General features: G+C 45.5%; 3 protein-coding genes across 6 annotated transcripts in view; 2 read left to right on the forward strand and 1 right to left on the reverse strand.

The window, feature by feature from the left end:
- LOC310827696 (uncharacterized protein) overlaps positions 1-27,909 on the forward strand; it is a 751,453-nt gene that overhangs the window by 576,314 nt on the left and 147,230 nt on the right. The gene's annotated exons all lie outside the window — the stretch shown is intronic.
- LOC310827698 (uncharacterized protein) lies at positions 427-27,894 on the reverse strand. 4 transcript variants are annotated; one of them, XR_014556481.1, is made up of 8 exons: positions 27,821-27,894; positions 20,889-21,394; positions 20,607-20,688; positions 20,275-20,354; positions 5,290-5,416; positions 3,073-5,198; positions 2,501-2,719; positions 427-2,223 (listed from the first exon to the last, which is right to left on the reverse strand). XR_014556481.1 is itself a non-coding variant. In XM_083704050.1 (6 exons), the coding sequence occupies exons 2-6, from the start codon at positions 21,300-21,302 to the stop codon at positions 3,235-3,237; spliced, it is 2,667 nt and encodes an 888-aa protein (XP_083560176.1). In that variant the 5' UTR covers positions 21,303-21,394; positions 27,821-27,894; the 3' UTR covers positions 427-3,234. The 4 variants fall into 4 exon arrangements, 3 of the variants coding, with proteins under 3 accessions (XP_083560176.1, XP_083560177.1, XP_083560175.1); XM_083704050.1 differs by having other exon boundaries at positions 427-5,198; XM_083704051.1 differs by lacking the exon at positions 27,821-27,894 and adding an exon at positions 26,123-26,218 and having other exon boundaries at positions 427-5,198; positions 20,607-20,682.
- Positions 24,704-27,909, forward strand: part of LOC310827855 (uncharacterized protein) — an 89,069-nt gene continuing 85,863 nt past the window's right edge. The window contains exons 1-2 of the mRNA XM_083704378.1: positions 24,704-25,103; positions 25,346-25,428. Of these exons, the coding sequence (XP_083560504.1) occupies positions 25,346-25,428 (83 nt within the window). The 5' untranslated portion in view covers positions 24,704-25,103. The remainder of the gene's footprint in view (positions 25,104-25,345; positions 25,429-27,909) is intronic.

Raw genomic sequence — 27,909 nt, forward strand, 5'->3', positions numbered from 1 at the left:
GCGAAACCCAAAAGCGATCAACTTGAAGCCCATTTAACCCGAGGTATGACTGTATTCTCCAGCCCACCCAAGGGGCTGTATGTGCATATTCTAAGGTCACCCACGTCGGAAAATTAAGACCAACAATGAGTTTCCAGTATTTAATACATGACAGTAGATATGTATAAAGTAGATAAGTATAAAGTAGATAAATATAAAGGCATTTCCCAAACAGGGAGTTTATCATTTGAAAACATGAGATATAGAAACTGCAAGTCCTCTCAAAATATAAATTAATCTGGGAATTATATTCATTTTGAGAGCATTCCACCTTCTCCAAAGAGTAAGGTTCAATGACTTCTGTATATCAATATATGAAGAAATCTCTTTTATTATTTTATTTATATTAAGTGTGACTTACTTTTTTTATCTCATGGTATTAAGCTGCTTGGTATTAAGCTCCCTAGATATTGTAGAGATTTGGAACAAATCTGGAATTGATATTCCTTGAAGGAATGTGCAATCAGATTTTGGCCTACTGGCATCAATTCTGATTGGACCAATTAACAGAATAATAGAATAGAATAACCTGATATTTTACCAAAAGCATCTATCATTTGAAATAAACAATAAAACTAGTTTATATTCAAATGTATTGTGAACTACTCTGTGAACCTCAGTGTTGTCTCATGGTGAAAGCCAAGCGTTCTAAGCAGATACTGAAAAGCGATGGCGAAATAGGACATCCTTGTTTGGTTCCTCAGGCCTGAGGAAAGGTGGCAGAGAGATTACCATTCTCTTTGACTCTTGACGTAGGTGCTTCATAGATTACTTTAATCCCTTTTAAGATAACCAAAGGAAATTCAAATCTAAGTAAAGCTACTTCCATGTACTGTTTACAGATTTTGTCAAAAGCCTTTTCAGCATCTAGTGATATAATTACAAACTGGTCTTTATCTTTATTTTGATCTACCAAATCCACCACTAATCTAATATTATCTGCAGTTTGTCTTGCTTTTATAAAGCCAGTCTGGTCACCCTTGACTGGCTATTACCTGATGAATTTGCTAGAGTCCTTCCCAAAGTGTCCAAAGCTCTTGGAAAAAATCCTCCATAAACTTAGTTGCTTGAGCCCAAGTAGGAGAATTGGTAACCCCATTACTATCCATGAGAGTTGAGATTCCAAAATAGTGAGGCTTTTACTTGAGTTGTTTTCACACAAGACAACATGGATGTTCTCCCTCTGCTGCTGGCTTTCTAGCTGTGGCCTTGAAGCACACTCCTCCGATCCTCTCCCTGGTGCTGATCCTGCCTTCCCTTCCTGACAGCTGGGGACCTGAGCACTAAGGAAGTTCTCCGGCTGGTGCGGTGGTCAGTTTCCCTTGGATAGAACACCCATGTACCACTCAAAGGCTTTTCATTCTTCCACTCTCCCTTCTCCTCTTCAGCAGTGCAATGCAGCAGCAGACAAAGCTGATCCTATTCTAGGCTACAACAACCGAAGTGTAGTGTCTGGATTGAGGGAAGAAATAGTCATGCTGTATTCCAAGTTGGTTAGACTCCACCAGAGTTCTGTGTCCAGTTTTGGGCACCACAATTTAAGAAGGATATTGACAAGCTAGAACATGCGCAGAGGAGGGTGACCAAGATGATCAAGGGTCACATGGAAGATGGAGCAAGCTTGTTTTCTGCTGCTCCAGAGGGTAGGATCCAAATGGCTACACATCAGGAAGAAAATTCTGATGGTGACCTCTCCTTCCTTGCAGGTTCATCACCAGAGGTTGAACGACTATCTGTCAGGCATGCTTCAGCAGACACTCCAGCACTGCCACGGCCCTGGTAGTCCCTTCCAACTCTACAATTCTCTGTTTCTATGCCTCTCCTAATAGGCATCCTTTAATGGGAAGCGAGTTGGGCTCTCTGACCGAAGCTCCGTCCACATTCTGAGCACCGTTATGCTTTGTCCCCTGTGGGAATTCTTCCATGGGCTGTGAGACTTGTCTTCTGGGCAAAGCTCTTCCCACATTCCAAGCACTTATATGGTGTCTCCTCCCTGTGAGTTCTTTCATGTGAAGTGAGACTTCTCTTCCAACTGAAGCTCTTATATGGCTTCTCCGCTGTATGAATCCTTTTTTTTTAAATCATTTTTTTTAGATTTTTATTTTTTAACAATGTCTAAAATCAATACATTACATTCAGATTTCAATTTTCCCCTTCCCTGCGGACTTCCCTCAACTTCCATCACTAGTTTATTACATCTTATATTACATTCTGCTGTTTATATTTACTTCTATATTGTCATATTAAGTTTCCTATTTTTGTAAAGAAAATTGCAAATGTTTATTTAAATCCTGCCAATTACTCTTTTTGTTGTTGTTTCTGCAGATATGATGTAAAAGGTTCCCATTCTTTTTCAAAGTCACTATTGTCTTTTCCCCGACAGTTTATCTGTTAGCTTTGCCAACTCTACATAGTTCATCAGCTTCTCTTGCCATTGTTCTGTAGCCTTACGAGGCTTTGCCCTCGGGTGGGGAAAAATATTGCGCCCGGGAAAGGGAAAATGGGAGTCAACAGACACTCAAGGAATAGTTTCGAAGAAAAAGCTTTATTTCTACCATCCACGAACTGGTAGAAGGAGCAAGTGTGATAGTTCACAAACAAGCACAAGTTCACAACCATTTGCACAGAGTATATATTTCCCTTCCAGTTCCCTCCCCTTTCTCCTCCTTCTGAAAAGTTTCTGCCCCATGTGTCTCCTTAGCATGAACAGAAAGTTCCTGTCTCAGGACTACTTTGGACTCTTGGCACCCTTCCCAGGAAAGGGCAATGGGAGCGGTTCAGCATGTCCAAAGATGTTGCAACTGAATGAGATAAAAGTCAGTTCTCAGGCTTGAGTATTCTTGGCAATGACAGAGCCTATTCATTAGCTTTTTGAAGCCTTCTCGTACCGATAAAAGAATAACATTTTTCCTATGCATCTTGTGAGAAAAGCAGAGAAGAGCAGAGAAAAGCTGTTTTGGATTTTTTTTAGAAGACAAAAGGAATTTTGGACAGTTTTGAGGCCTGGGGTGATTATTGGGGGGGGGGGGTAACTTCGGGCCTAGGTGGGGTCAGCTGTCCTCACCTCCTTCAGTTCCTTTGATGATATTTCCCCAGTCGTCCAGTTCTGGAAGACTGGCACGCTGTATGAATTATTTGCTGGGAAGTGAGATGGGCGCTTCGAATGAAGCTCTTTCCACATTCTGAGCACTGGTATCATTTGTCCCCTGTGTGAATTCTTTGATGGACGGAGAGCTGGGCGCTCTGACTGAACCTTTTTTTACATTCAAAGCACTCATACGGTTTCTCCCCTGTATGAATTCTTTGATGGGGAGTGAGACTTTCCTTCCAAGCGAAGCTCTTTCCACAATCCATGCACTGATATGGTTTGTCCTTGCTGTGAGTTCTTTGATGCGAACTGAGGCGGGAGTACTGACTGAAGCTCTTTCCACATTCCAAGCACTCAAAGGGCTTCTCCCCTGTATGGATTTTTTGATGGGACATGAGACCTGCTCTTTGAGTGAAGCTCTTTCCACATTCCAAGCACTCAAAGGGCTTCTCCCCTGTATGGATTCTTTGATGCCGCATGAGACCAATTTTCTGACTGAATCTCTTTCCACATTCCAAGCACTCAAAGGGCTTCTCCCCTGTATGGATTCTTTGATGACGCATGAGACCAATTCTCTGACTGAATCTCTTCCCACATTCCAAGCACTCAAAGGGCTTCTCCCCTGTATGGATTCTTTGATGTGAAGTCAGACTTTCCTTCCAGCTAAAGCTCTTCCCACATTCCATGCACTGATATGCTTTCTTCTCGCTGTGACTTCTTTCATGGGAAGTGAGACTTCCCTTGTGACTGAAGCTTTTTCCACATTGCAAGCACTGATATGGTTTCTCCCCTGTATGAGTTCTTTGATGTAAAGCCAGACTCATCTTCCAACTGAAGCTTCTTCCACATTGCAAGCACTTATACGGTTTTTCCCCTGTATGAATTCTTTGATGGTAAGTCAGACTTTCCTTCCGGGTGAAGCTCTTTCCACATTCCAAGCACTGAAATGCCTTTTCCCCTGTATGAGTTATTTGATGGGATGTGAGACTTCTTTTCTGGATGAAGCTCTTTCCACATTCCAAACACTGATATGGTTTCTCCCCTGTATGAGTTCTTTGATGTAAAGCCAGACTCATCTTCCAACTGAAGCTTCTTCCACATTGCAAGCACTTATACGGTTTTCCCCCTGTATGAATTCTTTGATGGTAAGTCAGACTTTCCTTCCGGGTGAAGCTCTTTCCACATTCCAAGCACTGAAATGCCTTTTCCCCTGTATGAGTTATTTGATGGGATGTGAGACTTCTTTTCTGGATGAAGCTCTTTCCACATTCCAAACACTGATATGGTTTCTCCCCTGTATGAGTTCTTTGATGTAAAGCCAGACTATTCTTCCTATTGAAGCTTCTTCCACATTGCAAGCACTTATACGGTTTTTCCCCTGTATGAATTCTTTGATGGGAAGTCAGACTTTCCTTCCGGGTGAAGCTCCTTCCACATTCAAAACACTGAAATGCCTTTTCCGCTGTATGAGTTGCTTGATGGGATGTGAGATGGAACCTATGACTGAACCTCTCTCCACATTCCAAACACTGAAATGGTTTCTCCCCTGTATGAATTCTTTGATGGGTTGTGAGATGGGCACTCTGACGGAACCTCTTTCCACATTCCAAGCACTGATATGGTTTCTCCCCTGTATGAATTCTTTGATGAAGAGTGAAATTCTCATTCCAACTGAAGCTCTTTCCACATTTCATGCACTTATAGGGTTTCTCCTTGCTGTGAGTTCTTTGATGGCCTGTGAGACTTTTCTTCCGGATGAAGCTCTTTCCACATTCCAAGCACTGATAGGGTTTCTCCCCTGTATGAATTCTTTCATGGGCTGTTAGATTGACCTTCCAAGCAAAGCTCTTTCCACATTCCAAGCACTTATAGGGTTTCTCCACGCTGTGAATTCTTTGATGGGCACGGAGATAGGATTTCTGAATGAAGCTCTTTCCACATTCCAAGCACTGATATGGTTTCTCCCCTGTATGAATTCTTCTGAAGCTTTCTATACGCTCCAAATATTGATACTGCTTTTCCATTGTGTAAATCTGGTCTCCCTCATTCTTCCTTTCTGATTCATCACCATCTGCAACAAAAAAGAAACGGATCACAGCCTCAGGGACTGAATTTCAAAAAGAATTCCAAAAGAGATATTGTAATCCAAAAGGCAGCCTTACCAAGAGACTCCATGATCCCACGATTCTCCTCCATTACTTCCTTATACAGAGCTCTTTGGTCAGGATCCAGCAACTCCCATTCCTCATCTGTGAAATGAACAGCTACATCTTCAAAGCACACCAGACCCTAAAATAAAAAGGGAAAGGTCCCCTTCTTAGACAACATACAGATTATCTACTACACATTGCTCTGTTGTTTTCTGCCTGTTCATTGCTGTTTTGTTTTAATGTAATTGTTTTGCTGCACATTTTTATTATGGATGCATATTTTTATGTTTTAACAAAACTGTATTTTTGCGTGTATTTTAAGGACTGGTATTAAGCGTTTGGGGGAATGGATGGAATGCCACATAGTGATCTTCAAATACCGTATTTTTCTCTCTATAACGCGCACATTTTTTCTCCCACAGAGTAAGGGGAAATGTCTGTGCGTGTTATTGAGCGAATGTGTGGTCCCTGGAGCTGACTGGCCTGAGTGCAGGGGCAAAAATCAGGCAAAAATCAGATCGCATGGAGGAGGGAAGGCTGCAGAAGCAAGGCTGCTGCTTTCCTGCATTCTGCCTCAGGGTCTTACTGCCCACCTGCTTCTGTTTTCGGTTGCTGTGTTTGCTCAAACGCAACAAAGAGCAGGGAAATCCCCTGCCCTCCTGGCAAGCAGAGGGGAAAGGAAAGGATCGCGTCCTTCCTTCTAATTCCTTCCTAGTCACACTGCGCGCAGGCTCCAGCCCACCTGGCTGAGGTTCCGTCGGCTAGGAGCGCAGCCGACAGCCACCACACCCTCCTCTCCATGCTCCGGTGCTGCTGCGTCCAGCATTCTAGGGACTCGCAGGCAGCCGGAAAACATGCAGGTTGGAGGGGGGGGGAGGCTGGCTTGGGAGGGGGGAACTTTTCCCTTCCTTTCCTCCCTCCCGTTAACCCCCTCTCCTGCATTGTTAGCCAGCTGCTTCTCCGCACACCCCTCTCGTGCTCCTTGTCCCTTCTGTTTTTCATTCCCTCCCCACTTAAAACGTGGTAACAAAGCACGGATCCACATTGATCCTCAGGATCTTTGCATTGGGTCACCCCAAATTCACCATCAGATCACATAGCATGTCCATGGCTACAGCCTGCACCAAAAATGTAAAGGGATTAGGGGTTGCTTGTGCGTAAGCGCCAAAACCGCTCCAAGCTGAGTAGTTGGCTAAAACTTTCCCTGACCAGACAGCCCTTACTTCGTGGCTGCCTTAATCACTGGCAGAATCCGTCAGTGGGCGTTTCCTGAACTTCTTCCAACATAAGAGCTCCTTGACAGAAAGTCTCCGCCTGGATTCCCTGCGCGACAGCTTTCTGCGCAGAGTGGGCGTCCCCAGGGGAGGTCCCGAGCTCTCTCCACTGGTCTCGCTGGAAGCGTCCCTGCGCCTTCCCTCCTCCCCTGCTGGTTCCCTCCCCAGCGTCCGAGAGCCTCTCCACCACCCTGCGCTCCGATGGCAGTTCCCTGACATCCACCTCCCCTCCAGGACCCTGAAGGAACCTTCCCCATCTTCTGATGACTCGAACACTGCTCTCCACCTGCTACTACCTCTTCCCACTGGAGAATCTTCCCAATCCGATTCCACCCCTTCAGACACTTCTCCTCCCTCTTGCCCAGACGCTGGAAAGCCCACAAACTCCTCTTCATCGTCTGTGGTGCCAAATTGCTCCTCCCAGAATCTCGCTAAGGGTCTGGGCCTCCTTGGGAACCTGCGGTGAAACTCTTCCAGGAGAAACTCATCCTCGATGGTTTCCGCTGGCACCCATGCATTTTCCGACTCACGCTCCCCCTCCCAAGCCACTAGATACTCCACCTGTCTTCCCTTCCACCTTGAATCTAGTATCTCCGCTACGTGACTGCTGTGCTCCCTCTCCTCTACCTGTGGGTGTATGGGAACCTCTCCTTCTCGTCCCTGAAATTCCCTCCCTGCCCGGTATGGTGAGAGTAATGACCTATGGAATACTGGGTGTAGTTTCATGTTGTCAGGCAGTTTGAGCCTAAAGGCCACCGGGTTCACCTGCTGTTACCTTGAAGGGTCCCAGTCGCTTAGGCCTTAATTTCTTGCAACCTCCCTTGAACGGTAACTCTTGGGTTGACAACCACACCTGGTCCCCCACCCTTATGGTCTCTCCTTCCCTCCTGCTCCTATCTGCCTGCCTCTTGTACACTTCCTTAGCCCTCTCCAAGTTCATCTTAAGCTGTTGGTGCAGGGCTTCCATCTCTTCCACAAACTGTTCACCTGCGGGCACACTCCATCTCTCCTCCCCTTCCCCTGGGAATGCTCTGGGGTGACAGCCATAATTGGCCATGAACGGGCTCATTCCTGTGGACACATGCTCCGCGTTATTGTAGGCAAATTCGGCCAAAGCCAATTTCTCTACCCAGTCATTCTCCCTCTTGCTGACGTAGCACCGTAAGTATTGTTGGAGTATACTGTTCGCTCTTTCTGCCTGCCCGTTGGTCTCCGGGTGCCTGGCCGTCGAGAAATTGACCTCTACGTGAAGTAGGCTCATGAGCTTCCTCCAGAACCTGGAAGTGAATTGTTTCCCTCGGTCTGATAAAACCCTCAAGGGGGCGCCATGCAGCCTGAAAACGTGTTCCACAAACAGCTTGGCGGTTTCCTCCGCCGTCACCGCATGTGAGCAAGTGATGAAATGGCACATCTTAGTTAACAAGTCAACTACTACCATGACGGCGGTCTTGCCCCTTGACTTGGGCAAATCGGTCATAAAATCTATGGACACTGCCTCCCATGGTCTTTCTGGTGTGGGTAATGGTTCCAGTATCCCCGCTGGTGCCGCCCTCTCCCCTTTGGCTCTCTGGCAGCGGTTGCACCCCCTTATATATTCTCGTACATCTTCCCTCACCTTTGGCCACCAGAACTGCCTGGTGACTAACAACATGGTTTTGTGTTGCCCAAAATGTCCTGCCATGGGGCTGTCGTGCAGTTGTTTGAGTACTCTACTCCTCAAGTCCCCCTCTGGTATATACAATGCCCCCCTGTAATACAGTGCCCCATCCTTTTCCTCAAACCCCCCCGGGTTTCCTCCTGCCCTCCTGAGTTCCCTGATCTTGCTTTGGGCGTACTTGTCGTTTGCCGTCCCCTCTGCAAGCTCCCGTCGCCCTACCAACACTCCCCCCCCCACCCATCGGTCCTCGGGTATCACATGTCGTTCTTCCGGCGCTCCCTCTCCTTCCAGATACTCTGGCTTCCGGGAGAGGGCGTCTGCTCTGACGTTTTCCTCCCCCGGTATGTAATGAATCTCAAAATGGAATTTGGAAAACTCCTGAGCCCACCGCACCTGTCTCTGATTGAGTACCCTCGCCGTTCTCCAGTATCCAGGTTCTTATGGTCCATGCACACCTGGATCTTGTGCTGCACCCCTATCAGCAAATGTCTCCAGCGTCGAAACACTTCGTAGATAGCCAGCAGCTCCCGGTCATACACCGTGTAGTTCTGCTCCAACTTGTTCAACTTCCGGGAGAAAAAGGCACAAGGTCTCCAACCGGACTGGTTTCCTCCACCCGGCTGGAGCAGTACTGCCCCCACCACTCTGTCCGATGTGTCAGTCTCCAGCCTCATTGGCTTCTGCAGATCCACGTGCAAGAGCTGCTCTTCTGAAGCGAACGCCTTCTTTAGCCTTTCAAAAGATTGCTGTGCTTCCTCCGTCCAGACGAACTTCTTCTTGCTACTGAGGCAATCTGTGATGGGTGCCGTTAAGTGGGCAAAGTTCTTGATGAACTTCCGATAGAAGTTCCCAAACCCCAGGAACCTCTCCACGTCCTTCTGGTCTTGGGTGTCTTCCATTCTAGTACCGCTTGTACCTTGCCTGGATCCATAGCTAGGCCCTCGTCTGACAATTGGTACCCCAGGAACTCGACATCTCGGGTGTGGAACTGGCACTTCTCCAGTTTGACCCACAGCTGGTGCTCCTGTAGCCTCTTGAGCACTTCCCGGACATCTCTGACATGTTGCTCCTCGTCCTCCGAATAAATCAACACATCATCTAAAAAGGCCACGCAGTTCTTGTACAGCAAGGGCCCCAGAACGTGATGCATGAAAGATTGGAAACACGCTGAACCCGCTTGGAGTCCAAAGGGTATAACGAGATACTCGAAGGCCCCCAGAGGGGTGAACATGGTGGTTTTCCATTCATCTCCCTCCCTCATCCTGATCAGATTGTACGCCCCTCTTAGGTCCAGCTTGGTGAAAATCTTTCCCTTCCTCACCCTGGTCAAAATGTTGTCAATCCTGGGCATGGGGAAGGTCACTGGTTCCGACACCGAATTAACAGCCCGGAAGTCTACTACCAGCCTGGGTTTATTAGTGTCCTTCTTGTCCACAAAGAACACTGGACTGCCCCCCACCGCCCTTAATTCCCTTATGAACCCTCTTTTCAGGTTCTTGTCTATAAATTCCCTCAACTCCTGCATCTCCCTGTCCGACATGGCGTACAGTTTGCCCACTGGCAGCTGGGCTCCTGGGAGTAGGTTGATTTGGCAGTCAAAGGGTCTTACTTATTAATAAAAAATTAGGACATGAATTTATTTCACCTGACATAGTGAAAAAAAGAGGAGTGGTTATATATGCAAAGGATAGACTGATGCCGAAACAAATATTTAAAGATGAACAAGGAAGATATCTGGCAATTGAAATTCAATTACAAGGCCAGAAATTTTTGATTCTAGGAATATAAGCACCAAATGAAGGCAAATCCGAATTCTTTAAAAAGTTGCATGAGATTTTGCTGGATTACATGGATTCAAATATAATTTTGATCGGAGATATGAATGGAGTTGTCTCTACAAACATGGATAAAGCACAAAGACATGTAATTTCTAAAGACGGAAGGCTACCAAAAACCTTTTTTGAGATGTAATGGGGATATTGGGCACCCCTGCCGTGTCCCTTTTTCAATAGGTAGTTCATCAGTAACCACATTATTTACAATTAACTTTGCCTTTTGTTCCGAGTAAATTGCACCTATACCATTTTCAAACTTTTGGCCTACCCCCATCCCATGGAGATTCTTCTTCATAAACTTCCAAGAAATATTGTCAAAGGCTTTCTCCGCATCCACAAAAATTAAAACTGCCTTTGTATTATTATTCACTGTCAACATTTCTATAATGTCAATTATATTCCTTACATTGTTTGATAAATGTCTACCCGGGAGAAAGCCTGCCTGATCTTTATGAATCTCCTCCACCAACACCCTCTTCAATCTTTTTGCCAAAATGTCTGCAAATATTTTGTAATCCACATTAAGTAATGATATAGGGCGGTAGTTCTTGATCTGTTTTTTATCAACTTCAGTCTTTGGTATAAGTGTGATGAAAGCTTCTTTCCACGATTCAGGTGCCTTTCTCCCCTCTAATATTTCATTGCAAACCTCCTTAAGCAGCTGTATTAACCACTCCTTCAAAGCTTTGTAGTATCTGGAGGTTAGTCCATCTGGTCCTGGAGATTTCCCTAATTGCATGTTTTGAATGGCACCCTCTATTTCTTGCTCAGTTATTTTCTCGTTTAAAACCAACATACTTTGTTGCGAAATTTGTTGTAATCCATATTTCTTAAGGAAATTTTCCATTTCTCCTTCGCTTTCCGGCCCTTGTGCATATAATCTTCTGAAATAGCTCTGAAAGCAGTTACTGATCTCATTTGGTTTAAAAATGTTCTTTCCATCCACCTCCAAGCTTGTGACTGTGTTCAATTTCTGTCTCTTCTTCAATTGCCATGATAGAAGTTTCCCACATTTGTCTGCTGATTCAAATGTCCTTTGTCTCATTTGCTTAATTTTCCATTCTATCTCCTGATTCATCAATTCCATATACTGCATCTGATAAAATTTGATTTCTCTCAAAATCTCATGAGACTTTGGTTTAGATCTCAATTTCTTTTCACTTTCTTTTATTTTTTCCAAAATCTTGTCTTTCTCCTCATTTTGTTTCCTCCTTTTTAAGGAATTCTGTTGTATTAGGAAACCTCACATCATGGCCTTACTTGCGTCCCAAATTACTCTTTTCTCCACTTCTGTCCTCAGATTTATCTCAAAATAGTCCTTCAAAGTTTTTGGGGCCTTTTTGTAAACCTCTGGATCTCTAAATAGGGTGTCATTCATTCTCCATCTGAAGGAACCAACTGTTGTTATTTTCATTTCCATCTTTACCGCATTATGGTTGGAGCATGTCTTTGGGCAGATTTCCACTTTTTTTATCTTTGGAGCCATTCCACTAGTAATCCATATTTGATCTATTCTGGATCAGTCCTGGAGGTTCTGCTGAATATGATTAGGGGGGACCAGCTGGTGAAAGGGGTTCAGGTCGGAGCCAAACATTATAAACTGAAGGCTTTTGCAGATGATTTAGTTTTAACTTTACAAGAGCCAGACACTAGCACAAAAAGAGTTCTAGAATTAATTCGAGCTTTTGGTCAGGTTGCAGGATTTAAGCTGAATAAACAAAAAACTAAGGTTTTGGGGGGGAAATTAACAAATGTTGAAAGAGAGAGGTTCCAAGAGGAAACTGGGTTAATGGTGGCAAAGAGAGTAAAATATCTGGGGATTAACATGACATCTAACAATGTAAACTTATTTAAAGACAATTATGACAAGTGCTGGACAGAGATAAAGAAAGATCTAGAAATATGGTCGAACTTGAAGCTTTCCTTGTTAAGTCGAATTGCAGTGATTAAAATGAATGTATTGCCTAGAATGTTATTTTTGTTTCAGACATTACAAATTGTGGATAAACTAGATTGTTTCAAGAAGTGGCAGAAAGATATATCTAAATTTGTCTGGCAGGGCAAAAAGCCCAGAATAAAGTTTAAGATACTTACTGATTCAAAAGAAAGAGGGGGGTTTGCCCTGCCGGACTTAAGACTGTACTACGAATCGGCAGCTTTCTGCTGGTTGAAAGACTGGCTACTTCTTGAAAATGCAGACATTCTAGACTTGGAAGGTTTTGATAATAGGTTTGGTTGGCATGCATATATATGGTATGACAAGGTTAAAGCGCACAAGGGTTTCAAAAATCATATTGTCAGGAAAGCACTATACAATGTTTGGATCCGGTATAAGGACTTATTGGAAAATAAAACTCCCAGGTGGCTTTCACCAATGGAGGCTAAGGAGGTGAAGAAACTTAATATGAAAACTAATTGGCCAAAATACTTTGAAATCTTAGAACAAGAAAGTGATGAACTTAAATTACAAAGTTTTGAGAAAATAAAGTCCAAGGTTCGAGATTGGCTCCATTATTTTCAAATAATGGAGGCCTATAAACAAGACAGGAAAATTGGTTTCCAGGTGGAAAAATCGAAACTAGAAACAGAGCTGCTAGAACCCAATACTAAGAATTTATCAAGAATGTATAACTTGCTGTTGAGATGGAATACAATAGATGAGACAGTGAAGTCAGCCATGATTAGATGGGCACAGGACATAGGTCATGACATTATGTTTGCTGACTGGGAGCAGTTATGGACCACAGGTATTAAATTTACGGCATGTAATGCCCTAAGAGAAAACATTATGAAAATGATTTACAGGTGGTACATGACCCCAGTTAAGCTTGCGAAGATTTACCATCTGCCCAATAATAAATGCTGGAAATGTAACGAGACTGAAGGTACCTTCTTCCACCTTTGGTGGACCTGCCCAAAGATTAAAGCCTTCTGGGAATTGATTTATAATGAAATTAAGAAAGTACTGAAATGCACTTTTCATAAGAAACCAGAGGCATTTCTCTTGGGTATGGTCGGCCAATTGGTGCCAAGGAAGGATAAGATCTTTTTTCTGTACGCCACTACGGCAGCAAGGATTCTCCTAGCAAAGTATTGGAAGACACAAGAGCTACCCACGCTGGAAGAGTGGCAGGCGAAAGTGATCGACTTCATGGGATTGGCAGAAATGACCGGCAGAATCCGTGACCAAGAGAAAGAGACTGTGGAGGAAGACTGGAAGAAGTTTAAAGTATATCTTAAGAACTGCTATAAAATTGAGGAGTGCTAAAATGTTAAGGGAAAGGAAGATGCATAATTACAGCGGTAACTATCTTATGATTTAAGGTGAAACTGAAAAGGAGAATAAATTTAAATTTAATTGGTTAAAAGGGTTGCTGAAAAACTGTAAAACAAGGATGCAAAAAGGGGAAGGTATGGGGAAGTCCGAGAAAGGAGGCTTATGAAAAAGAGGTTAAGAAAGTATGAATTTATGTGTTTGTTTGTATTTTTTATGTTTGTATGTTGTTGTTGTTTTGTTTTTAAAAATGGAAAGCTAATAAAAAATTTAAAAAAAAACAACAAAAACCTTTTTTGAGATGACTGACAATATGGACTTAGTTGATATTTGGAGATTAAAAAATCCTCTTGAAAGAGAAGGAACCTTCTTTTCTGAAGCCAAAATGACCTGGATTAGAATCGACCAAATATGGGTTACTAGAGGACTGGCATCGAAGATAAAAAAAAGTGGAAATCTGCCCAAAGACTTGCTCGGACCATAATGCCGTGAAGATGGAGATGAACCAAACAACAGCTGTTACCTTCAGATGGAGGATGAATGACTCATTATTCAGAGATAAAGAATTTTGTAAAAAGGCCAAAAAAACACTAAGAGACTATTTTGAAATTAACATGAGGACTAATGTGGAAAAAAGAGTAATCTGGGACGCAAGCAAAGCGGTCATGAGAGGTTTCTTGATACAACAAAATGCAATAAAGAAGAAAAGCCAAAACGAGAAAAAGGATAAGATATTAGAAAAAATTAAAGAAGGAGAAAAGAAATTGAGATCAAAACCAAAGTCTCAGGAGATCTTGAGAGAAATTAAATTATACCAAATGCAATACATGGAACTGATGAACCAAGAAATAGAATGGAAAATTAAACAAATGAGACAGAAAACGTTTGAATCTGCTGATAAATGCGGGAAATTGTTGGCTTGGCAATTGAAGAAGAGACAAAAACTAAATACAGTGACAAATTTAGAAGTGGATGGAAAGAACATTAACAACCCAACTGAAATTAGAAGCTGCTTCCAGAGATATTTTAAACAATTATATGCACAAGGGCCAGAAAAAGATATTGATATAGAACAATTCTTGAAGAAAAATGGGACGAAAGAAATTTCATGTCAAGACAAAATGCTTTTGAATCAGAAAATAACTGAACAAGAAATAGAAGACGCCATTCAAAACATGAAACTGGGCAAATCTCCGGGACCTGACGGACTGACTTCCAAATATTACAAGGCTTTAAAAGAATGGTTAATACAACCTTTGAAGGAAGTCTGTAATGAAATTCTTGAGGGGAAAGAAGCACCTGACACGTGGAAAGAGGCTTATAACACGCTTATACCGAAGACAGAGACTGAAAAGACTCAACTGAAGAACTACCGCCCAATTTCTCTATTAAATGTGGATTACAAAATTTTTGCTGACATTTTAGCTAAGAGACTGAAAAAAGTTTTGATGGGGGAGATTCATAGGGATCAATCGGGCTTTCTCGCGAGAAGGCATTTATCAGATAATGTAAGGAACATAATAGACATTTTGGAAATGTTAGAAGTTAATATAAACACAAAAGCTGTTTTGATATTTGTGGATGCGGAGAAAGCCTTTGACAATATTTCTTGGACCTTTATGAAGAAGAATCTCCATGGGATGGGGGTAGGCCAAGGTTTTGAAAACGGTATAGGCGCAATTTATTCTGAACAAAAAGCAAAGCTAATTGTAAAAAATGTTATTACAGAAGAACTTAAGATAGAAAAAGGGACACGTCAGGGGTGCCCAATTTCCCCACTACTTTTTATTTCGGTCCTGGAGGTATTGCTGAATATGATAAGAAAAGACCAGCTGGTTAAAGGGGTTCAGGTCGGAGCGAGACAATATAAATTGAGAGCATTCGCAGATTATTTGGTACTTACATTGCAAGAGCCGGAATCCAGTACGAAAAGGGTTTTGGAATTAATTCAGGAGTTTGGTCAAGTGGCAGGATTTAAATTAAATAAATCAAAGACTAAGGTATTAGAGAAAAATCTAACAGTAAGAGAGAAGGAGAGGTTTCAGAATGAAACAGGTTTAACAGTGGTTAAGAGTGTAAAATATTTGGGGATTAATATGACAGCTAAAAATTTGAACTTATTTAAAGACAATTATGAGAAATGTTGGAACCAAGTGAAAAAAGACTTAGAAATTTGGTCAAACTTGAAGCTTTCTTTGTCTGGTCGAATAGCAGCTATTAAGATGAATGTATTGCCTAGAATGTTATTTTTGTTTCAAACATTGCAAATTGTTGATAAGATGGAGTGTTTTAAGGGATGGCAGTGAGATATTTCTAAATTTATCTGGCAGGGCAAAAAGCCCAGAATAAAATTTAAGATTATAACTGGTGCAAAGGAAAGGGGGGAGATTTGCCCTGCCAGATTTGAAACTTTACTATGAATCAGCAGCTTTTTGCTGGTTGAAGGATTGGCTGCTCCTTAAGAACACAGACATTTTAGATCTGGAAGGTTTCAACAATTTTTTTGGGTGGCATGCATACTTGTGGTATGACAAAGTTAAGGTTCATAAAGGTTTTAAAAATCATATTGTCAGGAAAGCATTGTACAATGTTTGGATCAGATATAAAGACCTACTGGAGAGTAAAACTCCAAGGTGGCTTTCACCAATGGAGGCAAAAGCTGTGAAAAAACTTAATATGGAGTGTATATGGCCGAAATATTGGGAAATTTTAGAACAGGAGGGTAGTAACTTCAAACTGCAGAGTTTTGAGAATTTAAAGGACAAAGTGAGAGATTGGCTCCACTATTATCAAATAATGGAGGTTTATAAGATGGATAAGAAAATTGGTTTCCAGGTGGAGAAATCGAAATTGGAAACAGAATTGTTAGAATCCAATACTAAAAATTTATCAAAAATGTATAACTTGCTGTTGAAATGGAATACGCAGGATGAAACAGTTAAATCAGTTATGATTAAGTGGGCGCAAGATATTGGTCATAACATTATGTTTGCTGACTGGGAAAGGTTGTGGACCACCGGCATGAAATTTACGGCGTGTAACGCCTTGAGAGAAAATATTATGAAAATGATATATAGGTGGTACATGACCCCAGTCAAGCTTGCAAAAATTTACCACTTGTCAGACAACAAATGTTGGAAGTGTAAAGAAAATGAAGGCTCATTCTTTCACCTCTGGTGGACATGCCCAAGGATTAAGGCTTTCTGGGAAATGATATATAATGAAATGAAAAAGATGTTTAAATACACTTTCCTGAAGAAACCAGAGGCCTTTCTCCTGGGTATGGTCAGCCATGTGGTGTTAAAGAAGGACAGAACTTTGTTTTTGTATGCCACAACAGCAGCAAGGATCCTTATCGCAAAGTATTGGAAGACATCAGATCTACCCACTCCGGAAGAATGGCAGATGAAGATGACAGACTATATGGGACTTGCAGAGATGACGGGCAGAATTCGAGACCAGGAGAAAGAGACAGTGGAAGAAGATTGGAAGAAATTTAAGTACTATCTTAATAAATATTACAAGATTAAAGAATGTTAGATTGACATGGACTTAAAAATATTGGTTTTCAGAGACATTAGAGTAAGAAAAGGAAGGGAATTAGTAAAAAACTTTTGGGAAATAAGGGAATGGAGTTGCTGTTGGGATAATGAAACTAGAATACAAAACGGTGAGGTATGAGGAAGTCGGGGAAATAAGGTTGAGAAAATAAGTTTTGAAATTATACTTGTTGTTTTTTTGTTTGTGTTTGTTTTTATTGTAGTTGTTTTGTATTTGTATGTTCTTATTGGAAAATGTAATAAATATTATTTTTTTAAAAAAAAATGTTGTCAATCCTGGGCATGGGGAAGGTCACTGGTTCTGTCACCGAATTAACGGCCCGGAAGTCCACTACCAGCCTGGGTTTATTAGTGTCCTTCTTGTCCACAAAGAACACTGGACTGCCCCCCACCGCCCTTGATTCCCTTATGAACCCTCTTTTCAGGTTCTTGTCTATAAATCCCCTCAACTCCTGCATCTCCCTGTCCGACATGGCGTACAGTTTGCCCACTGGCAGCTGGGCTCCTGGGAGTAGGTTGATTTGGCAGTCAAAGGGTCTATGAGGGGGCAGTCTATCCGCTTCTTTCTCACTGAAGACATCTTGCAAGTCAGCGTACTGCGGTGGTACCTGCCCCTTCTCTCCCACCGCCATCCCTGCCACTCTGGCTATTGCCATCCTCAGGGTTTCCCCCCCCCCCCATGGCAGTGTTCCAAGCAGTGAGCTGACCCGAATGAGACCGTCCGCTGGTGCCATCCCACTAACGGATCATGTAGCGCCAGCCAGCTCATTCCCAGTATAATTGGCGGTCCTGCCAGAGTGGCTACATGAAAGGCAATAATTTCAGTGTGCCTGGCAATCCTCATTCTCTTGGGGGGCGTCTGGTGTGTTACCCCCCCCCCCAGGAGTTCCCTCCCATCGATCGTCATGACTTGTAAGGGACTCCCTAGTGACAGAGTCAGCAGCTGATGCTCTAACGCAAATTCCTTGCTAAGAAAATTGCAAGAACTGCCTGAGTACAACAGCGCCTTTATCTTGAGTGGGTGGCCGTTAGGGAGCTCTAGCACCACTTCTATGGCAATGGCTGCTCGGGGGGGCTCTGGCTTGGGCACATTTACTGGTTGTTCGCCTGGCTGCTGGGCCCTATCGGCAGCCAAGCGTTGGCTTTTCCCTGCTCCTTCAGCCCCTCCTCCTCACTCCCGGCAGCCCCCACCATTCCTTGCCATGCTTTCCTTTGAGGGCGGACCCTGGCAAAATGCCCTGGCTGTTGGCAGAGGAAACACTTCTTGGTCGTTTTCCCCTCCTTCTTTCGAACTTCTCCAGCGTTTGAAACACCGCGCGCGCCTCCATTGGCTCCACTGGCGGGGAAGGTTGCTCTGGTATTTCAGGAATGCGGAAGTCATTCCAACACTTGCCTCTGCCTTCCCACTTCTCCAGAGCCCGCGCTTCCTGCCTCGCTCCGATGGCAAGCGCAGCCTTGGTCAGCTGATGCATCAACTGCGGGCGGGGCGGCGGGAAAGTTCATCTTTTACTGTGGGGGCCAGGCCTTCCTCAAATAACATCTGAATCGGTTCCGCAGTCAAATCCCAACCAAGTCGGTGTATGAGCATGGCAAATCGCGACCAGTACTCTCTGATTGGTTCCCTTGTTTGCACGCCATCAACTGCCTGTGTACCACGCTCTGCTCAATCTGGCTGGAAAGCATCAGATCCATGGCTGCAAAGAACTTCCTCAAGTCTTTTAGGGCATCATTATCAGATGCCATCAGTGGTCTAACCCACTCTCTGGCTCCAGCCTCCAGGTGTCCGACCACAAAGGCAACTCTCGCCCCCTCGTCCACAAAGTCATCATATTGCAGATCCAGTGCATACTGCACCTCTGTCTTAAAAGCCTGGTAGTTCCTCAGATCGCCCCCAAACTTATGCACCAGTCCTGGTACCTTCCTTGAGATGGGGGTGGGTTTCCCCTGCGCATCCTGAGCCCGCCTCTCATCGAGCCGTGCCGCTAGGAGAGCCAGCTGTTACTCCAAATCTGTGTTTCTCTACTCCAGAGTTGGTACTTCCCTGGCTCCCCCTCCGCCTCCTTCTGTGTTGCTCATAATGCCTCCTCTGCACAAATAACGTCGGTGACTGACAGATTGCTGTAAAGGGATTAGGGGTTGCTTGTGCGTAAGCGCCAAAACCGCTCCAAGCCGAGTAGTTGGCTAAAACTTTCCCTGACCAGACAGCCCTTACTTCGTGGCTGCCTTAATCACTGGCAGAATCCGTCAGTGGGCGTTTCCTGAACTTCTTCCAACATAAGAGCTCCTTGACAGAAAGTCTCCGCCTGGATTCCCTGCGCGACAGCTTTCTGCGCAGAGTGGGCGTCCCCAGGGGAGGTCCCGAGCTCTCTTCCACTGGTCTCGCTGGAAGCGTCCCTGCGCCTTCCCTCCGACTCCGACTCCTTCCCTTCTTCCTCAGCGGAAGATCTCCCTCTTTCCCTGCTGGTTCCCTCCCCAGCGTCCGAGAGCCTCTCCACCACCCTGCGCTCCGATGGCAGTTCCCTGACAAAAAACATCACGCACCCACTGTTGCCTGGGGCTGCAATGGTGCAAAAAAGTGGTTACAATGCGCAGATCCACATGGATTCTCAGGATTTTTGCATTGGGCTAACCCAAACTCACCGTCAAATCACACGTCATGCCACAGCATGAAGTACAAAAATGATACATCCACTATTTCTTTCAGAATTTTTTTTCTTGTTTTCCTCCTCTAAAAATTATGTGTGTGTTATGGTCAGGTGTGTGTGTTATAGAGCGAAAAATACGGTAATTCTCTCTGCTCATCGATTCCAGCTTCCCAGATGGAAGGATCCTCTCTTTGCTCTCCCCATCTACTGTTCTGGAGGTGGGGGGAACCTTCACAATGCATTAAAGTCAACTTCAGGGGGTACTGCGGGTCACGGGGAGGGGAATGAGGGGAAAGGTGAATTCTGGCCACTGTTTTTATGATTGGTCAACGATTTAGAAGCCTATTTTAGCATTAAATGTTAAATCTGTAAATAAAACTGCAACTACTGATAAATAATACAGTGGTACCTCGTATTACATACGCTTCAGGTTAAAGACTCCGCTAACCCAGAAATAGTGCTTCAGGATAAGAACAGAAATCATGCTCCGGCGGTGCGGCGGCAGCAGGAGGCCCCATTAGCTAAAGTGGTGCTTCAGGTTAAGAACAGTTTCAGGTTAAGAACGGACCTCCAGAACGAATTAAGTACGTAACCAGAGGTAACACTGTATTAGCAGCATTCAGGAGGCTAGTCAACGTGAGGTGATTGTTCACCATTCTCAGAACATAAGGCTCCTGCAATGGCTTTTACAGCCAAGAGAAGGAGGAGATTCATTACGGACTCTTTGCCCCACAATCCTTCTTTCTCCCTACCTGATCTGGTTCCATGGCTGCTGCATCTCTGCCTTCATGCAAAGATGGATAAGCATCTCTTGCCAGCATCATTCTGTCACCTGTGAGAGACAAAGGTAAGGGCCAGGCCATTTTCATATGCTTCTCTTAGAGGTGACGCAGTGCATCTCTAACTACAGGGGGGCCTTTAAAAAAGTCACACCTACTGAGTGCATTTTGACATTTGTATCTTAGCTAGGTAAAAATACATGTCCCCACTTTGGGCTCTTGGCCCCTAGTGTCCTCCCCACAGATTAGAGGCAAAATCTACAGAATGTGTGACCAAATGGGGAAAAACCCTCCTTCCTCCTTACCCAGTGGTCTCTCTTTGGTGTCCAATGGAGTCTTCTCTGCCACAGAGGAATCCAGTCCCGTTTCTGCAAAGATAATCTTTCCCTGAAAGGGCAAAAAGGATTGGAAGCAGAGAATGGAGAGAAACATTAGAAAAGGACTGGGAGAGGCAAAAGCTTTAGGGGTACCCGATCTCATTCCTTGGAGGCTTTATAAAAAAGATTGGGGGATTAAGAGAGAATTTTGGGGTACTCTCTCTCATGTTCAGAGCCCCTTGGGAATATCCAGAGGACAGTCTCTCTCACCTGCTGCTCTGCCTGCTTCCTCTCCTCTGCCAGACTCAGGAGGAATCCTTCGGCCAGGGCCACTGCCTGGGAACTGGTCTCCGCTCCACATTCCTTCACCCAGCTCTCCATCTCCGGTGGAAGGACAGCCAGGAACTGCTCCAAGATCACCAGGTCCAGCATCTCAGCTTTCGTGTGCCTTTCTGGCTTCAGCCACCCATGGTCAAGGTGGTGGAGTCGGCTGCAAACCTCTCGAGGTCCTTTGGCTTCCTGGTAGCAGAACTGCCTGAAATTTTGTCTCTGCAATTGTGAGCTGAAGGTGTTTTCCTCACCCTGGATCTTCAGCAGAGAGTTTTCCCATATCCCACCGCTGTTCCCAGTTTGGGTGGCATGGCCTCTTCCTGCTTCAGGGCCAGCGGACTCTGACTCATCCATCTGGGCTCTGTGGAATCCCCCAAGAGATCGGAAGAAAGCTCTTGGTCCTACTGCCAAGTTCTGTCTTTCCTAAGTAGAGGCCTTTGCAAATCCTACAAAGCAAATACATTGTTCTGTTATGAAATTGATACACAGCCAGGAAAAGAAAAAGATTCCTGGAATATTATTAGTAACCAGGGCTGGACTGCAACACAACCCAGACTCTGAACTTTCTTTTTCAAAAAAGAAAAAGGAGAAGCCGGCGTCCAGCCCTACTAGACGTTACTATGCAAAATGTGCAGGAAACATTGGGAAGGTCTGTCAAATGAATCAGCCTAGTTGCTCCTGCCTTTCAGTGTTTTCAGTCAATGAAAGAAGACAGAACTGTGATTGACAAGTGAGTCATTTGTACAAGTGTAATTTTGACACTAGGCTAGAGCCTCTGCAGCCGCTGCAACCTTCCAACAGTTTGACCTCACCCCCAAAGGCACACTCTCCCATTGTCTCCTGAGACAAATGGATGCCAACCAACCCACCCACCCTGGGATCCTCAAGAGCTGCTCTCCCTCCCTCCCTCCATCCCTCCCACAGTTCAGTGACCATTTCCTTCCTGCTTCTGTCTCATTTTCTAGCCACTTGGAATGTGCAAAGTTCTCAAGACAAACTGCTGGGGTGGAATCCCCTTTTCTTAGGTCTGAGGGCCAAAGGATAGCACTATAAACAAGTGAGAAGGGCTCACATTCCTCCTATGATTGTACATAAATTCTCGATTTGTAAGTGCCCCTTTCCAGCTCCGACCAGCTTGCCAACCCCTGTCCCCTTGGAGCAGAGATGACATGGCCAGGGTACTCTCTGCTGTAGATCAGATAGGATCATCGCAATGCCCTCTAAGTGGAACTGCTCTTGAGGATGGTTCAGAATCTGCTCCAGATTGTTGGCTGGGCTCCCTTTCTTTATGAAGGGCATTTATTTCCTCCCTTTTTCTCCAAGGAGCATCCATGGGTCTACCCCATCTCATTGAATCCCTCCCATTACAACCCCTGAGAACACATTTAATTCCTGTTTTAAAACAGCTGCATTGGTGGTCCCTTCATTTCCAGGTCCAATTCAAAGTGCTCACAGGAGTATAATATAATAATAGGAATTTATTATTTACACCCCACCCATCTGGCTGGGTTTCCCCAGCCCCTCTGGGAGGCTCCCAACCAAATATTAAAAACACAATACAACATTAAACATTTAAAACTGCCCTAAACAGGGCTGCCTTCAGGAGGGGTTCACTTAGCCCCCCCCCAATATGTCAAGAACCACCTTCTTCCCTACAGACCCTCTTGGCTGTGAAATTTGGCAGGGGGGCCCTCTTGGTAGTTTCACCCCCTTGAGAGTCTTGGGTGGGGGTGGCCCAAGAAAGGGCATCCTGGGGGCAGACCCCCCCTTGGGGGATTCCCTCCCCACACAGGCTCCTCCCCCTCTTTCCCAAGGCCTCTGACAATGGAGGACCCAGCCTATTCTTCTGATTATTATTTGTTTTGACTTTTAAAAATATTTTTAAATGGTTGCAATCTGCTATGGAACAGTGGTAATAGTAGTAAAAATACCAACAAATAATAATAATAACACAAAGCCTCAAGCACGGAAAAAAAGCCTCAAGTTACACACAGACCTTCTAGAAACGGGGGTGAGGGGTGTTTGGAATCTGTAGTTTTGAGCATTTGCCTCAATCTCAGGTGCTGACCTCTAATAACGAACCATATGATGTAGATATTCTCGTAAACTAATTGTGAAATACAAATGACAAGAGAAGACTCGGTCAGTTTATCTGTATCCTTTCTTCTTCCTAGTTTTCTCCTTTTGCTTCATCCCATGAGGTATTTTCCCTCAGAGCCAGAGCAGAGTGTGGGGGTGCAGTGCCTCCGAGGTTCCAGCAGAGGGCGGGAGCCTCTCTCTCTCTCTCTGATTGGCTGCCAGCCCTTTTGGAGGGAAAATCCAAGGAGCCCTTTCTGAGGGGGAGAGTGGGCAGGGCCTGATCTGAGAGGGGAGAGGGGTATTATTATTATTATTATTATTATTATTATTATTATTATTATTACAGATAGGTAGCCGTGTTGGTCTGCCATAGTCAAAACAAAACAAAAATTCCTTCCAGTAGCACCTTAAAGACCAACTAAGTCAGTTCTTCTTCTTATTATTATTATTATTATTATTATTCGGAGAGGCTCTTTTTTGAGGGAGAACTGACTCTGATCTGGGGAGAATGTCTCTAGCCAGAAGAAGGAGTCTCACAGCTTAGATAGGAAGAAGACCCAGTGGAGGGTCTGGGGAGAATATGGAGGCAGGAATTAATCTGGAGGGCTGAGTCTGAGGAGGCAGGAGAGGGAGAATCTGTGGGAAGACGGACTAAACCAGAGTCTCCTTCCAGTCAGGAGGGGAGAGATCTCCTAGGGAAAGGAGACCCCCTGTAGTGATGTTAGGAAATGGCCTGTGAGGGAAAGTGGAGCCAGAGTGGAGTGTGGGGGTGCACTGCCTCCGAGGTTCCACCAGGGGGCATGAGCCTCTCTCTCTCTCTCTCTCTGATTGGCTGCCAGCCCTTTCTGAGGGAGAGAGTTTGACAGGGCCTGATCTGAGAGGGGGATTTATTATCATCATCATCATTATTATTCAAAGCGGCTCTGACTGAGGGAGAACTGGCTCTAATATAAGAGGGGAGATGGGGATTTTATTATTGTATTATTATTATTATTATTATTATTATTATTATTATTATTATTATCATCATCATCATTCGGAGAGGCTCTTTTCTGAGGGAGAACTGGCTCTGATCTGAGGGGAGAATCTCTCTAGCCAGAAGAAGGAGTCTCACAGCTTAGAGAGGAAGACGACCCAGTGGAGGGTCTGGGGAGAGTATGGAGGCAGGATTTACCATATTTTTTGCTCTATAAGACTCACGTTTACCCTCCTAAAAAGTAAGGGGAAATGTGTGTGCATCTTATGGAGCGAATTCAGGCTGCGCAGCTATCCCAGAAGCCAGAACAGCAAGAGGGATTGCTGCTTTTGCTGCGCAGCGATGCCTCTTGCTGTTCTGGCTTCTGAGATTCAGAATAATTTTTTTCTTGTTTTCCTCCTCCAAAAACTAGGTGTGTCTTGTGGTCTGGTGTGTCTTATAGAGCGAAAAATACAGTAATCTGGAGGGCTGAGTCTGAGGAGGCAGGAGAGGGAGGAGCTGTGGGAAAATGAACTAAACCAGGGTCTCCTTCCAGTCAGGAGGGGAGAGATCTCCTAGGAAAAGGAGACACCCCCCCCCCCCAAATGAATAACAAGGCCTGAGAGGATCCCCTGGGTCCGGGGGAAATCCCTCAGGAGTGGGATGACTAAGAGAGAGGCGGATGGGAGGGGGGGGAATGCCCCTTGCTCAGAAACCAAAGTATTAGGTTGAGAAGAAAGCTGCGCTGTATTAAAAGTATTTAAGTGTAACCCTGCTCATAACGAAGTAAATGAACAGAAACCGAGTTAATTCTTTTACCTCCTATGGTAGAAACCTGAACTTCCAACTGAAGTGCAACAAGAGAGCTTTTAGCAACTGAAGTTTAAGAAAAGCTGTGCATGTACTACAGTGACATCCTTATATTTAGCTTAAGTAGGAAGTTAAGGAGAACACACCTCCTGACCCAAATTTGTTTCACAAACTTTTTTTGTAAATAAAACTGTTCTTGTTCGTTCAGCTCTTTCCTAAGACTCTAAATCACTAAGTTTCCTCTCACACAAGATCCTCACAAGGTAGCCTGTGGGAAATTGCAGAAATTTGTGTAATTTGCATGTCATGAGGTGGGTCCTCTATATTTAATGGGGGGCAGTTAGCGGGTGAATCCACTCCTTTATTAGTTGATGGTCATTGGTGGGATCCAAGAGCCCAAAGCAGGGTGCATCAATTTTCACATAACTAAAATAAGATTAATGGCTGCCAATGTCCAAATGCCCTCGGCACGTGAGGCTTTTTCTGTGGCCCATCTCTCGCTCGCCATGCACAGCTCCACCTCTGACTTCTCATTCACCTTTCTGTCTCACAGATGGCGGAGGGATTCTGGCAAGACCGCCTCATCCATCTTTTCTTGGTGGCGGAGGAGAAGTCGCGGCTGTGGAACCAGACGAGGTGGGGAGAAGGAGCATTGGGGGGGAGAGACTGGGGGGTGTAATTGGCGTACCATGAGGTGGGTCTGCTATATTTAATGGGGGGCAGTTGGTGGGGTGAATCCGCTACACATGGGAAAAAGATAAAGCCTAATACAGGGCTCAGCAATCTTTTTCAGCAGGGGGCCGGTCCACTGTCCCTCAGGCCTTGTGGGGGGCAGGACTATATTGGGGGGGGAATGAAGGAATTCTTATGCCCCACAAATAACCAGAGATGCACTTTCAATAAAAGGACACATTCTCCCCCAAGCAGGAAGAGACCCCCCACTCCTGCAGGGGGGCCCTGACCCCTCCCTGGCCCAGCCCCCCCTCCTCCCTGCTCTTTCTCCTCCCCCAAGAGGGGCTAAGACTGACTCCAGCCTGACTGACTGAGACTCAACAGGACTAGACGGGGCTCTGGACCCCCCAGGAGACTCCTCTGCTATGGCAGCAAACTCAAGTCTGGGTGGGTGAAAGCCATTGCTTCCCCTCAAAGCGGGGAGCAGCCTTGGCTATGAAGGAAGAACAGGGTTGCAGCCCTCCTGCAAAACCACCCGCCCCCCGGCTTTGCAGGGAGCAAGGAGGGGGTGCAGGACCCTGGGGGGCACGCATGATCTGGACACGGCCCCCCTGCAGCCCTGGGACCCCCAAAGGGAGGAGAGAGAGAGGAGACTCACCCGATTGCAGCAGGAGCCACCCAGGCAGCAAAGCTGGCAAAGGAGACACACAAAACATCCACGCCCCGCTTGCAGGAAGTGACTGGGGAGGGAGGGGCTTTGGTTCTGGAAGACCTGTCCCCCCCCCATTCTGTCCTCTCCTCTCTAGGAATTCGGCTCAGTTCCTTTTAACCCTTGGCAAGCCAAACATCCCAAGCTCATCCCCCCCCTCTCTCTGCGTTTTCTTCCTCCACAGCCGGAGCCCAGGAGGAGCCCCGCGCATTGCTGCCCCCCCCCCCAGATGCTGTATTTTGGGGGATCTGAGCTGGTCTCTCCCTTGGCCAGAAAAAGCTTGCAGGGGAAGCGTGCCCCCCCCCCCGCTGCATCTCCTTTCATCCCCATCCTTGCCTCCTGCTTGGCTGTAGCCAAAACCACACAAGAAGGAACCGGATCCCACGTGCAGCTGAGTCCCGTTCACAAATCGCCCTTCCCCGCAAGGCTGCGGGCCTGGCGAGTTGAAGGGGGGGTTGAAGGGGGGTGGATGTAGGGGGATCCCACCCGGGGGTCCCACCAGTTCAAGGCAGAGTCCCGGAATTAAGATCGCCGGAAGAAATATCAACAACCTCAGGTATGCAGATGACATAACATTGATGGCAGAAAGTGAGGAGGAATTAAATAACCTTTTAATGAGGGTGAAAGAGGAGAGCTCAAAATATGGTCTGAAACTCAACATCAAAAAAACGAAGATCATGGCCACCGGTCCCATCACCTCCTGGCAAATAGAAGGGGAAGAATTGGAGGCAGTGAGAGATTTTACTTTCTTGGGCTCAATGATCACTGCAGATGGTGACAGCAGTCACGAAATTAAAAGACGCCTGCTTCTTGGGAGAAAAGCAATGACAAACCTAGACAAGCAATGACAAACCAAACCTCTCCATTCTGAAGGAAATCAGTCCTGAGTGCTCACTGGAAGGACAGATTGTGAAGCTGAGGCTCCAGTACTTTGGCCACCTCATGAGAAGAGAAGACTCCCTGGAAAAGACCCTGATATTGGGAAAGATGGAGGGCGCAAGGAGAAGGGGACGACAGAGGACCAGATGGTGGGACAGTGTTCTCAAAGCTACCAGACTGAGTTTGACCTAACTGCGGGAGGCAGTGGAAGACAGGAGTGCCTGGCTGCTCTGGTCCAGGGGGTCACGAAGAGGCGGACAAGACTAAACAACAACAACCACAATCTACGCACAATCCCAGGGGGTCCTGACTAGGCGTTTGGGGTGCGATGCTCAGTGTTGTGCTATTTTTGTGATGTACCAATGAAAGGGCCCCAAGCCCCTTACGGGGAAGAGAGGGGAGACTCGCCAGATCTCAGAAGGGCCCGCCGAGGCAGCGCCTGCGCAGGAAAATGAAAAAAGGTCTTTTAGTTTTGGCGCATATCTTATTTCTGAATGTTTCCGTCCGGCCACAACCTCTATCAACAAAAGTGACAGCTGCATAAACCTAAATGCGGTTTCTCTGCTTGCCATTCTTTTCTCCACAAAGCGCAGAGCATCCATTGTTACAAAGGGAGGTAATTGCAGCCCTCCTGCAAAACCACCCGCCCCCCCCGGCTTTGCAGGGAGCAAGGAGGGGGTGCAGGACCCTGGGGGGCACGCATGATCTGAACACGGCCCCCCTGCAGCCCTGGGACCCCCAAAGGGAGGAGAGAGAGAGGAGACTCACCCGATTGCAGCAGGAGCCACCCAGGCAGCAAAGCTGGCAAAGGAGACACACAAAACATCCACCGCCCGCCCCCCCTCGCAGGAAGTGAC

Source organism: Podarcis gaigeae (assembly GCF_964106915.1).
Source record: "Podarcis gaigeae genome assembly, chromosome: 12".
Classification (NCBI taxonomy): Eukaryota; Metazoa; Chordata; class Lepidosauria; order Squamata; family Lacertidae; genus Podarcis; species Podarcis gaigeae.